This window comes from Cibotium barometz, chromosome 15 (genome assembly GCF_041138505.1).
Source record: "Cibotium barometz isolate CiBa-2024 chromosome 15, ASM4113850v1, whole genome shotgun sequence".
NCBI classification, from domain to species: domain Eukaryota; kingdom Viridiplantae; phylum Streptophyta; class Polypodiopsida; order Cyatheales; family Cibotiaceae; genus Cibotium; species Cibotium barometz.
The window spans coordinates 4,624,435-4,641,838 of record NC_141060.1 but is presented as its reverse complement, the minus strand read 5'-3'; the positions used below and the strand labels follow the sequence as shown (position 1 = coordinate 4,641,838).

The 17,404-nt window shown below is 40.9% G+C and overlaps 1 protein-coding gene across 4 annotated transcripts in view; it reads left to right on the top strand.

Annotated features, from left to right (window-relative positions):
- LOC147630874 (Transducin/WD40 repeat-like superfamily protein) overlaps window positions 1–10,677 on the top strand; it is an 85,684-nt gene extending 75,007 nt beyond the window's left edge. For 2 of the 4 annotated variants that reach the window (XM_086809255.1, XM_086809254.1), the window contains exons 4-9: window positions 3,255–3,324; window positions 3,400–4,218; window positions 4,298–4,485; window positions 4,574–4,694; window positions 9,370–9,579; window positions 10,118–10,677. In XM_086809255.1, the coding sequence (XP_086665381.1) occupies window positions 3,255–3,324; window positions 3,400–4,218; window positions 4,298–4,485; window positions 4,574–4,694; window positions 9,370–9,579; window positions 10,118–10,267 (1,558 nt within the window). In that variant the 3' untranslated portion in view covers window positions 10,268–10,677. Of the gene's footprint in view, window positions 1–3,254; window positions 3,325–3,399; window positions 4,219–4,297; window positions 4,486–4,573; window positions 4,695–4,827; window positions 5,137–8,727; window positions 8,917–9,369; window positions 9,580–10,117 lie in introns of those variants that run through there. The other 2 variants (XM_086809257.1, XM_086809256.1) reach the window with 2 other exon arrangements.
- The last annotated feature ends 6,727 nt before the right edge of the window (window positions 10,678–17,404 follow it).

Below are 17,404 nucleotides of genomic sequence, written 5' to 3'. Positions count from 1 at the left end.
CTGGGCAGAGAAAGGCGACCAAATGAGGGTACGACCAGCACCTTCAGAATTCAGCACGACAGTACGAGTTAGGCTTATGGCTCTGATACCAGTTGAATGGGAGAAGAGATTACGGTTAGAGATTCATGTGGGAGACATACACAGAGAAGCAAGGGAGAGAGAGAGAGAGAGTTGTGGGGATAAGTCAACTCACCAAGATGAGTGTGTGACTCCCCTATCACACATGTATATTGCACTAGTACACATAGTGCACTTAGTACATTAAAAGTACTAAGTGTACTATGTACTATAACTTATGGGCTTGTACACACTATAAGGGTGGGCATAACGCCTTTACCCCAACATGGTCTTGGTTGCATCCAGATGAAAGGGGTTACACTTATGCCTCACAACAGTTTTGGGGCACTTATGCTAGATTGGATAGGATGTATATTTTACATCAAGATCTCTTTTTGCCAGAGGTTCTTACTATGATGGTTGATCAGCAACAGGTTTTGTCGGATCATTGGCCGCTTGTGTTTGAAATGGTCTATCATCCTGTGGATGCATATAAAGGCTTGTTGGGACGCTTGCCTTTGCGCTTAAATCACACTTTTTTGGAGCATGAAGTTTTTGATGTTTATATGCGTCCGTTGATACGACATTTCTCCACAAGAGTGTCCATGGCTGATTATCATGCTTTGCCAGTGTTCCTTACCAACACTCGGAAATCAGCGCGGCATTATGGTCTTGCTAATGCCTCTATACAAAAACAGCATGTGGCTCTTCTTGAGTCGCTTTTAAAGGGCTTGCAGGCGTTCATGTTTACTGACTCTATGGATGCTGAAGTTGTGGATGCCATAGAATGGCTGAAAAAGGAGCTATCTAGGGTGCAGGAAGCACAATATGTTCGCTTTAAACTACTTGCACGTCTTGATGCTTTGCGGGATGCTAACTGTCAATCTCATCACTTCTATGATAAGTTGCATCAAAAACATATGCGTGAGAATATTGTTAGGCTGATGGATGCCCAAGGCAACCTTGTTACTCAACCTTCTGAGGTTATTCAGCATTGATCTCTGTCATCTCTCTCTGGTATAGGCGTGGTGTCCGAAAGCCAGGTGTCCTCTGTCTCCTGCGGGCTCTAAGTGTCTCTGCTCTCTGGAGAGTAATTCCCTGCCGTGTAGGGGTTGGGAGGGGTATGGATCTCTGAAAAAATGTAGTAATCTGTGTCTGTCGCCCCCCCTCTGGAGCTGTCTGAGCCTGTAATAATGTCTCTCTGTGGCGCTGTATGTCTAGAATATATCTCCCCAATATGCGCTGGTCTGCTGCCTCAAAGATCTGGCGTAGGGAATGTGGCTCTCTGAATAAAATGGGATATCTCTCTCTGATGGCTGTATATGCTCTGCATCTGCATACATAATGCTCCTCACTCTCCACCTCCTCTCTGCACAATCTGCATACCCTCTCCTCTCGGGGGATCCGTGCTGCTCTGCCAGTCTCAATCTCCAATCGGTGTGATGAAACTGTGAGCTGACCAATAGCCACTCGGGAGCCGTGTGGTAAAAAGCCCTCCATGTATCTAGGCCTCTCTATAAATCCATCATCAGTGATACTCATGAAGTGATCTCTGTAGTATAGCATCTTCGGTGGGAGAGAGAGAGTTCTATTAATGTGTACAGAAGACCAAAGGGACTATGAGAAAAGTGTTACAATGTGTCCATGAAGTGAGAAAATCAAACATGATTAAAAAAACCCAACTAGAGCTTAGAGAAGAAATAACAGCCCTGTAAGTGGCACTGGTACAATGCTACAATGATACAATGTGCGGGGAGCCAAGTGGGTCCTCAACATCCATGACTGTGTAGAAGGTCTCCACATAGGGCACTCCTGTATCTTTGGTGGATCTCTAGCTATTGGGTGGAGCATCTCCTCGGACTAGTGGTTGTCAGCCGTCTAGCTCGCTGCACCTGAATCACTTTGTCTAGGGAGATGCCTTTTAGGCAGGGTGGCATTTGTGGCACATGCGCTGCCAGTGTTCACTGCCTGGTTCGTTGAACAGGAGCATCCGGGTCAGGGCCCTCTTGTGTTGGTCAGCGAGGGCCTTCATCTTGGGTCAGATGAAAGAAACTTGTGATGATGGGCTGTGAGATATCTGGGGACTGCCTATGTGCCATAGCTGATCTCTGTGGCGCACAACTCGATCAGGTAAGAGTCCGAGGCATCGCTGGTCTGGGAAATCAATGACCTGAGACAGTGGTCCAAATCCCTCCCTGAAGAGGCAATGAAACTACCTCTGAAGACCATGCATGTGTCGTTAATGTTCGTAGAGCATATGAACAGCTGGTAACAGTTATCTTTAAGGTAAGGTTAAAAAACCTGTGATGCTGCTTCCTTTTGCTGCCATGTTGCTGCAGGAGACACAGTGGGCTTGCACTTGTCAGTGCTGCTTATTTTGTTGCTGCAGGTCGTGCACGGGAGCTGCTGTTTCTGCCGGTCATGGTTGGGAGGAGCAGCCGTTTGAGTTGCTGGTGACAAGTGGGTTGAGTTATGGTTATGAAAGCGCAGCTGTTCCCCCCCCCTCCCCTTCTCTCTTCTACGCCGGGCTGGGCAATGACCCTATGCCCAGATTGGAGCTGCTAGGGTGGTTTACAGTGAACTGTAGAGAGAGAGAGAGAGAGAGAGAGAGAGAGAGAGAGAGAGAGAAATGAAATGTTATATTAACGTCTTCAAACTGTAGAGAGAAATGAAATGTTATATTAACGTCTTCAAACTGTAGAGAGAAAGAAAGAAAGAAAGATTTTATTAACGTCTTCCAAAAGACCGAACTCGGCCTATGAGACAAATTGGTGTACCTGTATGGGGTATCCTCTGTCATCCCAACAAAATGAAAAAGTACTGAACTAAAAAAGCTGAATCTGGGTGTGCACTAAGTACAATGAGTGGTGAAGGGGATGGAGCTCTACTACTAGGAGAATGCAAAGCTATATGCATGGAGTATACAATCATGATCTGCAACCTAGCTAGCTCCATCCTGCACCATACTGGGGGTATAAAATGGTATAAACTGTAGAGAGAGAGAGAGAGAGAGAGAGAGAGAGAGAGAGAGAGAGAGAGAGAGTTATATTAATGTTTTCAAAAGACCCAAAGGGTCTATGAGACCAAAAATGATGTATACAGTGTCCATGAAATCTCCAAAGAGTTCTCAACACATTGGACATTGTCACCTGACATACCATTCTGATCTTTCATCTTTTTGGATTTTGCTAGTACAGTGCCCTAGCTGCATTCTATACAAGGGGACTTGCAGAGAAGTTTCCTAGAGTTAAGGCACCTTCTTTGGAGGTTAGTAGCATAGTTCTTGTAACAACTATGTCTCATAGTTTAGTTGGACAATGCTAATATGCTGTTTGCTTGCAGCTATATGCATGCTTTTGGCAAGATCCAAGTGAGCATGTCCGCATGGCTGCAAGATCTTTGTTTCATTGTGCTGCTGCACGAGCAATCCCTTCAGTTTTACTTGCAAAGGGTGCTCTGGGAGCATCGGAGAAAGAAACCGAACACATGGAGCATGGATTTAATGAGAACACTGATACCCTTTTAAGATTGGAGCAGAAACTAGTCAGCGATCGTACACATGAGAAGGCAACTTGGCCGGATTCCATTTCTTCCTCAGATGAGATAATTGATTGGCTTGAGTCATATGAGGGGCAAGCATGGACGGCTGTTGTAGGAGGCACAAGCCAAGATGCGAGAGCAGGCCGCATAATTGTTGGTTCAGCTTTGGCCGTATGGTATCCTGGCCTTGTGAAACCGGAACTTGCCCCTTCGGTGGCCCCTTACCTTGTTAAGCTTGTCAAGGCCGTGGTAGATAGACACAGTGCAGTGGCCGCAGAACTTCTTGCAGATGGTATGGAAAGCGTTTGGCGGCACTTGATATCGGCAGAGATCCCACAATTGATTTCTGATGTGTTTTTATTGATTGAGTGTTTAAGTGGGGGCGGAGCAACCAAGCCCAGCCTGGTCAGCAATCCAGCTACGGCAATGACAATTCGGGAAACCTTGACAGGCAGCCTCCTGCCATGCCTGGCCATGGCAGATGTTGCCAGTTTCTTGCGAATCGTGCAGACCCAGGTTTCATCCGCGTCTGCGGATTCATCAGTGCACTTGGTTGCCTTGATGACTACAATAAGGATCATTCGTGGTGCCCCGAGAGCAGTCGTTTACTACCTGTCTCAGGTGTGTGTCATTGCAGAAAGCCTCATTGATTAATTGTTTGAGGTAACACACGATCGTGATGATGAATTGTTATTTGCAGGTCATGTCAATCATTCTACAGACTATGAATACTGGAAAGCACTGCTACCAAACTGCCATGGCAGCGGTGAGAGAGATGGTTCGTGTCTATCCTATGGTTGCTCTCCATCAAGGCTCTGGGAAACTTGCCGTTGGTGATGCTGCCGGGGATGTGCACTGTCTGGCCATACAAGTCTATGATCTGAACAGGTGCGAATCCAACAACTTCATGCACTCTCTCTACAATTGCAACTTGGTCATGGTAAGGGTAATAGTCCTGATTTTTTGTGGTTCTCAGCGCTTCAAAGCTAAGGGTTTTGGATGCCAGCGGACCGCCAGGTCATCCAGCCTTACTCATGAATGATGGTACATCGAACACAGGTGGCATATCAGCATTGGCTTTCTCTGAAGATGGAGAAGTAAGTATAGGTGTGTCTGAAGATGTAGAAGTATTAAGTTTTTTGCATGCCTTTGTTAAAGGGAAGGGCATAGGGATGTATTGGGTTTTTTGGCTATCAACTAAAACAAAATCTTATATAATTGAAAAATTAGGTTTTTTCATCAGCTAAGGGTAGAGACTGGCAGATACGAGGGGATGAAGCCAAAAGACCGCATTTGTCAGCTGTCACCAGGAAGTGGAGTCAGAGGAGCACTACATATGCTGATGTACCGTATACTATGAGATACGAGGGAGATACTGGTGTCTTTTCCGAGAGGGTTTTGGACCATTACGACATGTGATGGAGTTTGAGGATCAGAGGTGTGTGGGGCTTTTCTTATTGGAGCTCAGACGCCATCGAGAGGCTCTCCTACGAGCCAGGACAGCACACCAGGATCCACCCTGCCAGCGAGCCATGCCAGATTTTTTCAGGTCCAGGACCACCCCGGCAGATACGACCAGGACTTTGACTACCCCTCGACGAGCCAGACGTCCCGTAGACGTCCTTCAGGAGGAGTCACCCTTGACAGAGCCATAGCACTTTGTCGAGCGAGACGCCCACGCTTACCAAGACCTCGTCCACGACCGCTTCATCACCGGTGGATTAGAGCCATCATCACCCGCCACAGGAGACGACTATCCCGCCACTTTAGTTTCTCTATCTTATAGCACCCTATGAGAGAGATCCTGAGATGAGGAGATTACACCAGTCTTATGCTAGTTGTAGATATTATACACTTTTGTTGTACCTCAGTCGGAGTATTTTCCTTTCATAGCTGTTTAGGACTGTTTTAGTCCTTTTTGTCTTACTTTTGATGAGACACCGTCAGCTGTGTACTATTTTTTGGTCTCATAGGCCACTTAGGCCTTTCGCAGACGTTAATATATCTTTCTTTCTTTATTTCTTTCTCTCTCAGCTTGAGGAGATCTTGGAGAGGCACAGAGCCACCTTCCCATGCGTGGTGGATCTGCAGTGAACTGGTTGACCTGCTGTCGGCCACTTCTATGGACCTGGAGAAATCCCTTGTTGCCGACACCATCATGTTAACGCTCCATCTGCTGGCCGACAGAGACCTGGTCCACCACAATGCCTTGCATGCCTATGACAGCTGCTGAAGCTCCAGAATCAAGTCTTTAATCTGCTGCAAATCAGAGGCTAACACTGGGATTAGCATGTCCATGTGCATGCACATGACACCTAGACTTGCCTAGACTCTCCCTAGCACCTAGAGAACCTAAGCTACATGCATGGACTCTTTAATATGAACCTAGGCTTTTATAACAATGTAACATGCTTTGAGGAAGCGTGCTCATTATGTGCTGCAATTAATGGTAACTGACACATAAATTGAATACAATCAAATGGGAGAGAGATTCACCTAATCTGGTGAATGTATTAAACAGTTTTGGGCAGCCAAGTGTGTGCAGACCAGTCGGCCAATGGGCCATGTGTTGGGCACCTTTAAAGCAAAATATGAACACATTAAATGACTGTTATGAAACTCTTTTTGGGCTTGCAAAAGGCTGGCTGACTGACATTAGTTTTGCTTATAAATAACAAGGTTGGGAGAGCATAGGGCATTCCATGAGAGGAGAGAATATGCAGGGTATGCCTTAGTTGTCACGTGCACACCCATGCCATGGCATAAAGTCAGCATACTCAGCATATTCCCTGGTTTAGGACAGCATCTTAGAGTAGTCTAGCATTAGCAAGGCTAGGATATGGTCTTATGAGCAGTTGGCAGCAGCGTGGGTACAGTCGGCAGCATGAACAGCATCAAGGCCACACGTGCGAACATGAGACAGCATTTAATGCTGATTTCCATCAAGTCGTGGACATATAAACAGGCCGACAAGCCCTACATCTGGCTGACCAGCTCTACCAAGGCCTATATGAGTTGTAGGCATCATTTGTACAAAGCATCTCTTCCCTCCTTTGGGATTAGGTCATCATGTAGTCAAAAGAAGCGCAGCAGCCACCTTTTGGGCAGGCTAAAGGCCCCATGAAGTTGTAAAGTCATACATCTTTTTGTAACATAGTAATATAGTGAATACCAACAACCATCTATCTCTCTCTCTTCTCTATCTAATCATTTCATTAAGCATCTACAGGTGTTCCATAAGCAGGTTTAGGGCTGAGGATCAATCAGCAAAGCTTCCACGCAGGCAACATTGGTATCAGAGCATTCAGGCTCAGCCACTAAGCACATTGTCCCAAGAAGGTGTACAGATCCATCAGATGAATGCAGCCAAGGTAGTAGTAGATGGAGTGGCTTGCAACAAGCAAAGCTGGAGGAAAGCTTTCTCTAGGAGTATGTACTTAGAACCAGTACATCAGTTAGCTCTGAGATCAATTCCAAAGGCCTAGCAACAGGCATGATCAGTTCCGGCAGGTGACCCGCTGTTGTGTTAAGAGAAAGGGATAGCAAGCATGGGGACAATAGTGGAATAGATGCTTAGCTCTTCATCAAGACTTGGAGTGGAGTTTTGAAGTGAGCGGTGTTCAGTTAGAGTGTCAAAGTGAGTAATCTAGAGAGGACGGAAGGATGACATAGTATCCACCCCGTCATCAAGTTTAGCAGGAGGGAATGTCACGTGCACACCCGTGCTTTGGCATAAACTCAACATATGCCCTAGTTTAGGACAGCATCTTAGAGTAGTCTAGGGCATTAGCAAGGCTAGTATATGGTCTTATGAGCAGTCGGCAATAGCGTGGGCAGTCACAGGAAACGGGGGAAATGGGCGGGTAAACACCGTTCCCCCTCTCTTAGAAGACAAAAACGGCCTAAAACAGTGGAAATGGCCGTCGCTTGGCCCCTCACAAGAAATGGGTTGAAACGGCTGTCCAGCCCACCGTTTCCTGGTGAGGGCCCACGCCACGTGGCCAAATTTCCCCAAAAAATTAACGTTTCCCTTGCCTACCCAGCATCAATAAATTTTTTTTATAGATGACGTGCGTTGCCCGGCCCCTAAAAAAAACGCACGCTGCCTGAAAATGCACGTTGGCTGCCCAGCATCTTAAGAAAAAAAACATAAACGACATGAGTGCGCTACAAAAAGAATATTAATGTGGCCCCACCAATATGCCAGCCCCAAAGTGCTGATTTGCGATATGATTTAGGGAATGTTAAAAAAATGTAACGTTGTGGATGCTAATGAATATGGGGCAGACACTCGAGAGTTGCAACAGTTGGCCGTAAGATTCTGAGCCAGGCGGCCAGTTCCTCTTGTTTGGAGCAACCATGAAGCTCATTTAGCCATATCACTTCAAAGAAGCGAATACACAGCTGGAGAACTTGTCCTTTGTCATTGCTAGTTGTGTAAATGCTTTTGAGATTTGAGGTTGAGCTTCATAGGTTAAGGTTTTATTGGGTTTTAGGCTTATCTAGTATGCTTTTATACTTTGCAAGGGTCAAGTTTGTACACACATTTGCTGTTATCACTCCATGTAATTTCCCTTTATTCTGATGGAGCAAGTAAAGTCATCCACTTCATCCTCTCCACCCTCATCACTCTTCTATGAAGATCCAATTTTGGGAGGGCTGTAATCACGGCCTCATCTTCATCGATGGCACATTGAAAGATGAGTGCTAGAGGAAGATTCTATACGAGGCTACTCTTGGAGATTGTTCGTGCGGCTTGACATCTTCCATCACTTTGTTAGCCTATCTTTGGTTCATGCCTCCTTTTCATTGAGGGAGGGATTGTTAGGGAAAGTCAATGTTAAAGGAGATTTGTATAAAGTGTGTTGTGTGGGAACAACCCCTTGTAAAGATATCTATTGTGTAGATTCCTTTGTGTGGGAACAACCCCTTAGGATTTTATGTGAGCATGTGCACCTATTGAGGACACTTGGCATCATATTAAGCAGCATATACAGATGATGTTACTGTAATTACGAAGTCAAACATGTAAACCATTGATTATGTATAGTATCATATTATGTTTAATAACATGAAATTTGAACAATAGGGAATTATATTAATATAATTATTAATAATTTAAATACCCAGATCCGACAGACTCAGCTGACCGATTTCTTCCAGAGGACAGCCATGCAAGATCCCGCAGTGATGGGCTGAGGGGTCACTTTGAGGAGAGCAGAGGAGATTCGAGCATTGCGGCATCCACGAGCGCCCGGATACCGACCTTCCCACAAACATCGACATATGATCAGGGACATTCGGGCACGACACCAGAGGCGACTATAGGAGAGAGGACAGCCGGGACCCATTGATCTAGCGGCCATCCATATCATTACAACTGGCACTGACATGTATGACATATTAACACCACCCCCCCCCCCCCCCCCCAAAAAAAAAAAAAAAAAAACAAGGTTGGTCCAAGATAGGTCAGAACTCGTTCAAATTTGTGCAGAGCTTGCTCAAATTTGTGGGAGAATGAGAAGAATCCTCTTCAAAATTTTAAAGCTTTAGTTATATTTTGCAAAATTTATGGTCATATTTTGCAAAATTTATGGTCAATTTCCTCTTCAAATTACAATGAGAAGGTTTTCAATCTGGCTCAATAAAATGTATTTTCCGGCTGGTCGTTATAGAGGGACTTCTTTACACCTTGAATACTCTGTGATTCCGTGACTAATATAAAATTTAGTCAGGAAAATACTGAAAGAAACATATTGTGTTTGGGTGCAGGGGGTGGTGGCGTTTTCTCATTACGGTCTGATGATTCGTTGGTGGTCACTCAGTGCTGTATGGTGGGAGAAGCTTAGCAGAGTGACAACTCCTGTTCAGTGCAATAAGCTAGTCTTGGTACCACCATGGTCAGGGTTCTCGCCTACATCATACCGTTCGAGTATTATGGCAACGATTTCCAACAGCTCTGAGATTACTAATATGTCCGAGGTTAGTTTTTGTCATGTTATTGATGTACACTAGTTTTTACAGCTTCATCTATTCCATCCTCAACATGTAAAAAACTAGCTCAACTTTCAAGAGTTGCACCCTCAACAGGCTACCCTTCGATTTTGAAAGATGTTAATTTAAATAAGCGATGAGAAATTAATTGAATAATAGTAATAATAGATAGCCAACTTTTCATTGATCAACAACTAAAGCAGTTATAATTAAATTAAAAAGCTACATCAATGTAAATTTGTGTGTTAAAGCCCACACAAAAGGCCTGAGTTCGATCCGCTCCCTGGCTAAAAGAGACATGAGGTGTAGCCAATCACCTGATTACTTGTTTGCACTGGCAGCAAGGGCTCTCTCGGCCACAATGTATCGCTCTTGTTAAAGCCCACACATCAATGTAAATTTGATGTGTGTGCGCGCATGCGCACGTGTGTGTGTGTGTGTGTGTGTGTGTGGACGGGTGGTGCGTGTGAGTGTGCACGAAGCTTGCTGCTTTTTGGCAGGAATTAATTTATTGCAATTTTGGCAGGAAATGAAGGGGCAGTTACGAGAAGATACTGCAGCAGCAGCAAGAGCATGTGGTCAAAACATTGATTTGTCTTTTAGACTTGAATGGAAACATGGAAAGAGAATTCTACTACTGCACCATGGGCAAGAGCTGGGAGTGTTTCAGCTTTGAGCAGCAGTAGGAATCAATTCTTCCTGGAGAGGTCTCAATTGTGTACAGCAATATCTATCCAGTAACCAAGCCAAGCTTTATTAAGCTCCATATATATATATATGCAGAGTTGTTTATCTTGTCTCATTTTTCTTTGGTTGGAAGGCTCTCTATTATGCTATTTGCCTCCTTCCTGCCCATCATTTTTTGCAATGTGTACAAGTGGGATGTTCTTATTGGTGGGGAGCCCTTGCCCACACGTGGCCACAGCTTGAATCCTGACACTTAATATACACTGTATACTTGATTCTTAAAAAAGCATAATTATGTGCTCAAAGGATCTATTAATAATTGCTGGGCAATCTACTTTTTTATAGCGTTGTCCATTTTCACGGGAATCAACAGTAAAGATCAAAATTGTGGTCTCACTATCATTCTTTGTTTATTTAGAGAGGAACAAATAAATTTGCAACTATCACTGTTAACTTTCATCCATAACTGTTTTCTTGTTTTTTGTTGCAATAGAAGTATTCTTGTGTACAACGATTCTGCACATGCGGTTCCCAAATCCTAAAATAGTCCTCCATGTATTTGTTGATGAGCTTATACGTAGTTATTTTGGCTTTCTTTAGACATATGTAAACCTATGCACAATAAATTTTATTTGGGAATAATAAGTATTTATATTTATATTTAAAAGATAAAAGCCTCCATTTACAAAAGGTCCTTTTTTACACCTACCATATCCAATCTACTACCAATCCTTGTTAAGTAGATTACAAATTTTATCAATTTTTATCAAGTGATAGTTAGATAATGGTGACACATCAAGGAGAGCATTAGGCTTGGGGTCCTTTTTTTTTGGCATTAAAATTATAGAATTTGCCATGTTTTACGTTTAAAATGCCCTTAAAGATGCGATTGGCATCAAAGTCCAACCTATAGTGTTGGTAATCCCTACGGTGTCAAAAAGAGGACAAGATCGGGCTTGTCTTCCTTGCTTTAAGATGTTATGTTTTTCTTAGCTTCTTTTATTAGATAATGATACACTTGATTGTAAATGTCTTCAATGATAAGCATAAACCAAACTCTATTTTTTCATTGAAACTTCACTCATAAATAAGCAAGTAGTTGCAACGATTTGTAGTTTTAAAAAGCACGATCATCTAGATCCACTTTTCTCCTTTTGCATATCTTCCCTTCCCCCTCCTTTTTCTTAGTGGAATTCAACTTTAACATATCTGTTGCTTCTTTGCTTCCTTCTTCACCAAGATTTACAAGTAGCTTCATCTCTACCATAGCTATCTTGTGATGAAGTGTCATCCATTTGGACAAAAACCTGTGAGTTATGACCATTTTTGCATTACGACCATGTAGTTACTCTTTTCTAAAGGAAAATTTTAGAGATAGCTTTCTCTCTACTATCTTGATCTTCTTGTAGGTTTTCATCTTATTTAGATAAAATCCTAATGAGTTCTTGTTGATTTGTCATGGCGTCCGAGTTTTAATGCTTACGAGTGTGTGGTTCTTAATGCTCTTCTATATTCAGAATCTTTATGTTGTATATTGTGGGTTCTAATGCATTGTTGTTGATTATATTGTAGTTTCTATTGAATCAGAGCATTTCATTAATTTTCTGGTTGGTAACAGGTAAATGCTTTTTGTTGTTATGTTGAAATTTTACTGTTTGTAGATGCTTTTGTTGTTATGTTGGATTATAATGCATTGTTGTTGATTATGTGTAGGATGTGTTTAATCATGTTATTTTATGAGTTTAGGATTGTGTTTCTTTTGCGACATGAATTGGAGCCAACATTGGAATATAATGACTCATTGGGTAGATGTATGATTGTGTAATGTATTTTGCAGGGTGAAATTTTCTAGTTTGTAGAAGTGTATGGATCTCAATCTTCCCATGAGCGGGAAAGGATCTAGAATTTCTTCAATTTCTATCCTTGGTTAACAAATGCTTTTGTTTGTGGAGATTTTAACAACTCTTCACAAGGGAGGATAAATCATCTGGCTCTTCTCATATGTGACATGTTGAGCGTCGGGCTTGGGACAATTTCATCTTGCACAAACAAGTGCCTCTGATCTTTGGCTTTCTACTATGGATGGAATTCCAGAATTCACTTATCGCCATAATGCTCTTGCTCAATACTGGGCTAGATTGGACAGATGGTATCTGCTGTTACACACTCGACAGTACGACTTTCTCATGTAAGCTTTGGGTTGATTATGTCTCAACACTCTCTGATCATCTTTGAATATATACCATGCGACTAATGCAGATAGTCATTGTGTCAGGTGCTATGTTGCTGATGCCATAGGGGCAAAGAGTTAAAATGGCTAAGTGACAAATCAAGTCACTCACAATGCTCAGCCATATTTAAACTCTTATGCAAGATAAAAAAAATGTGTTGTCTGAAGCAAAAGTGTGTCTCTGTGAATCAACAAAGAAAGATAAAAAAATGGCAAAATCCGATCGAGATGTAAGCAAATCCAAGATAAAGATTGCTCATCAAAACAAAATTTTAAAAGCATTTGGGATATCTACTAGCATGGTATATGTCTACGTAGGAGGCCATTCATTGGGTATTGAATAAATTGAAGTCCAAGCTAGTATATTGGAAGCTTTCTACATGGCCTTTACATATGCGTCTCAGAATTGTTCAATCGATCATTATGGCCTATGTGCAATTTTACTTGCTGTTGTTGATTTGGCATAAAACTGATATTGATACTTTTATGTCTGATGCCTTAGAATTGCTGTGGAAAACCAAGCATCATACAAGAGCATTGCGTCTTTTGAGATGATCTTTGGGCTGCACACCTAAAATGCATGGTGGACTAAATATACTTGATTTGCATTATCATCTCTTGGCAAGAAAGAAAACTATGATTTTCACTTTTTTTCAACTCTGACAGCCATGGCCATAATACTTGCAAACATGTGTGCTTCCATCAAGACTAGAGCTTACGGCAATTGGTACATTTCTCACTGGGAAGCAATGCTGAGTAAATTTGAATTTTGGGATGCCCTTATCCATCTTCCCTTCTTTGTGATTGGGAATTATCCTCGTCTTCTATTCACTAGCATGGTAGAGATGCATTGACTAGGAATTCTTTTCGATTGGAAAGCATTCATTGGTCTTCGTTGTTTCGTCAACCAAACTCCAAGACGACACCATGAACTAATCATTTTGAGACTCGCACGAGTGTGGGTGAAGCAATTTATGCAATATATAGATCTATGTTTATGCTTTTGATAGTTGAAAACTAGAGCTAGTGGACCAAAGCAAAGCTTGAAGTTCATGGTTAAGTATTTAGCAAGATAATGATACACTTGATTAAAAGATAAGCATAAACTAGAGTCTAATTTCATTGAAACTTCACTCACAAATAAGCAAGGAGTTGCATCAATTTGTAGTTCAAAAAAGAGTGAGCATCTACATCCACTTTTTCTTCATTCAATCCATCATCTCCTATGTCTCACCTTGATTAAATCCACCTTTTCTTGAATATCTTTTCATCACTATTTAAAGTTATATTGATGAACTTTGCATCATTAGGGGGGAAGCATGTCTTGGAAACCATGAGTTGCCATGCCACCTCCATGGTGTATCATGATATCACACCACAAATGACATAGACGGTTGGCCAACATACATTAGGTAAAATTTATACTAAAAAAAGGTCCCTTTAACTAATTACTAAAACAGAACAAGTTAACCAATGAGAATGCTAGGATTCCAGATCCATGTAACATAGATCTTTTTGGTAGACCACAAATCTCTCAAGATCGAACAAAAGTGGAATTAGAAGTTTGACTTCTGAATTGCATTTCATATCGATTTTTTAATGCTAAACTTTTCACTTTCTCCCCTTTTGCATTTCTTCGCTCCTCTCGTTTTTCTTGGTGGAATTTAATTTTGACATATCTCTCGCTTCTTTGCTTATTTCTCCACCAAAATTTACAGTAGCTTTATCTCTACCATAGCTATCTTGTGATTAAGTGTCATTCTATTTGGACAAAACCTGTGTGAGTTATGACCATTTTTGCATTTTGTCCATGTAGTTATACTTTTCTAAGGAAAAATTTTAGCGATAGCTTTCTCTCTACTATCTTGATCTTCTTGTAGATTTTCATCCTATTTATATAAAATTCTCATGAGTTCTTGTTGATTTGTTATGGCATCCATGAGTTTTAATGCTTATAAATGTGTGGTTCTTAATATCCTTCTATATTCATAATCTTTATGTTGCATATTGTGGGTTCTAATACATTGTTGTTGATTATGTTGTAGGTTCTATTGAATCAAGGCATTTCATTAGGTTGGTAACAGGTAATAAACATTTTTATTTTTATTGTTATGTTGAAATTTTACTATCTATAGATGCTTTTGTTATTATATTAATTTCTAATACACTTTTTTTTAATTATGTTATAAGTTGTGTTGAATCATAGTATTTTATTAGTTTAGAATTTGGTAACAAGTAATGTTATAGGTTGTGTTGATTATGTTGTAGGCTGTGTTAAATCATAGTATTTTATTAGTTTAGAGTTGGTAATAGGTAATCAAATTTTCTATTTTGTTGTTATGTTGGAGTTTTGTTGTTTGTAGATGCTGTTGTTATTATGTTGGATTCTAATGCATTATTGTTAATTATGTTGTGGGATGCGCTTAATGATATTATTTCATTAGTTTAGGATTGATAACATGTAATAAACCTTGTATTTTGTTATTATGTTAAAAATTTACTGTTTGTTGATGTTTACTTACAAGTTGTATTATTCTAAGTAGTATTGTAATGGTGTAGGGTTGGAAGTTAGGATTATTACTTTAATCTAATGTTCTCAAGATTTTTATTCATTAATATGATCATATGCTGGTTTGCTATATGGATATTGATCTTTGCTTTGTGCTTTGTGCTTATAAATAGAAGGGAAATAAGTAACATACAGTCCATTGAGGTCATAAGTAGGACATATGATAAATTGAGATGGGTTAAAGACCTTTATAGTAAGTATGAATGGGTGCTAATGTATCCAAGTACAACAGGATCATTAAAATTTAAGACTAAGGATAGAGAAGATCAAAGAAATCGTTGGAAGGCAAGGATAATGGATTTTGGATGGCATACCAATGGAACAGAGGTACTTATTCAACATGCATATATGCACAAAGATATCGGTGTGCATCCTCCCTATTAGGATCCCTAAGCACAGGCCAAAAGGTGAGTGTGTGACTTGATGTTGATCTAGAATATAATTAAATCATATGTCTTCTTTATCTTTTTGTTTCATTTGTGATACCTTTATCATGGTACATTATTCCTAGCTTTATATGCATCAAGAATGGAAGAGTGGCAATCGGTGGAGTGCCTCAGTGGAAAAATAAAGGTTTATCATTCTAAAATTAGGGTGTTGCTATTTGAGGATAATAATGGAAGCTCAACAGATCTTCTTTTATGATTTTGTGTATGTATCAAAAACTTGAAGCTCAAGACTCTTGTTTATTATGCTTGGGTCTTAGCCCTTTATATACAATGTTTACAAAAGCAAATAGCTTTCCTAAAAAAATCCTAAGCATGCTTTTGACAATGAAGTATTTTTGCCAAAAATATTTACTCTACAACTTTTAGAGTTTGTTCTGATCTCTCTCTTCCCAAACTTTTCTTGAGCTCGCATTCTTTCAACTTAAGGTTTCAAACCTTGTTCACATGCTCTTGTACTTGAGCTTCCATGCTTCAACAGTCTCCCTCAAGCTCAATTATGCTCTCGCCCATATTCCAAATCCTAATTTGGAATTACTCCCCCTTGAAGACAAATTGGGAGTAATCTTCAAACCATCAACAAAATATATATAAGTCCACACATGAATTGACTTCACTTATGCAACTTGCATAGTTAGTCTACGATAACACAAATATATTATTTATCTTCTTGAATCTTTAATCCTTCATGATGAGAAAAACTTTTGGTCTTTAAAATCTTTAGACTCTTCCAATCAATAGCTAGCATTGTTCTCTCCATTGAGAACTTTATTTATCCATGTGAGAATCATATCATCCAAATCATACATAACCTGTGTCAAGTGATCTCAAATCATATCCATAGTAAATCCATGCTATATCCAAATAATGTCTACAAGGTCACTTTTTGTAGTGATGCATATTGCCTTGATTCTCTTGCTTGTAACGAAACTGCCATGTATAACCATTGTGTGTGCACATCTCCATGTCATTCTTCTAATGATAACGTCCAAAACCTCTCATGATATGCTTTCGATACATGTCTCTTAAAGAAAAAATTATCCATGAGGTTTACCTCAATGCCTACATTAATACACACAACATGGGAGAATTAATTGAATCCCTCAATACCTAATTGGCTTGTTGATCAGCCCTTAATACATCTAAGAGAATTAACTCAATCCTCAATACATAATTGGCTTGTTGATGCGTCCATAATACACCTTTTTATCCTTATATTACTCACTCTAATCTCACAAAGAATTATATTGAATATATATAGTTCTTTGAGCTTGATTGGTGGTGTGGTCCCTTCAACATGAGGAGGTTAGTAGCAGTGGTCTACAAATCAAATGGTGGTTAGTACAAGCAGTCTACACCATGTGACTGGTAGAATAAGAACAAGGACCACCATGGAATGATTTGCATGGCTAGATGGCGGTCAGGATCTTCATGGCACAAAATGAGAGCATGGCATGATCTCATAGCATGATGCTGAAAGATGAGGCTTCTTCGTGTGTGGTGGCAAACATGTTGGCTAGGGAAAGGTTGTGGTGGTCATGAATTAGAGTCAAAGTAAGGGGTACATGCATTGAATCTCTTTGGAGGTACCTCCAAGGGCAAGCCTCCAAGGGCAAGGGTCCTCCAAGCACGATGGGTCGTATCATGGGCCAAGCTTACATCTACCACCCCATCAAGAGATATTCTTGGAGGCTTGGCATTCGGAGAGATTAGTTGCATGTGTGTGATGGTGAGATGTGACAAGTAAATAAATACGATTCCCTCGTAGTGAAATATGCAAGTGAAGTGTGCATGGGCAATGGGTGAAAGGTGCGCCCGTGTGGGTGCACTTCTCCACCAACACAAAGACTTCTCCAACTCGATTTCTTGACTCTCGTTTCT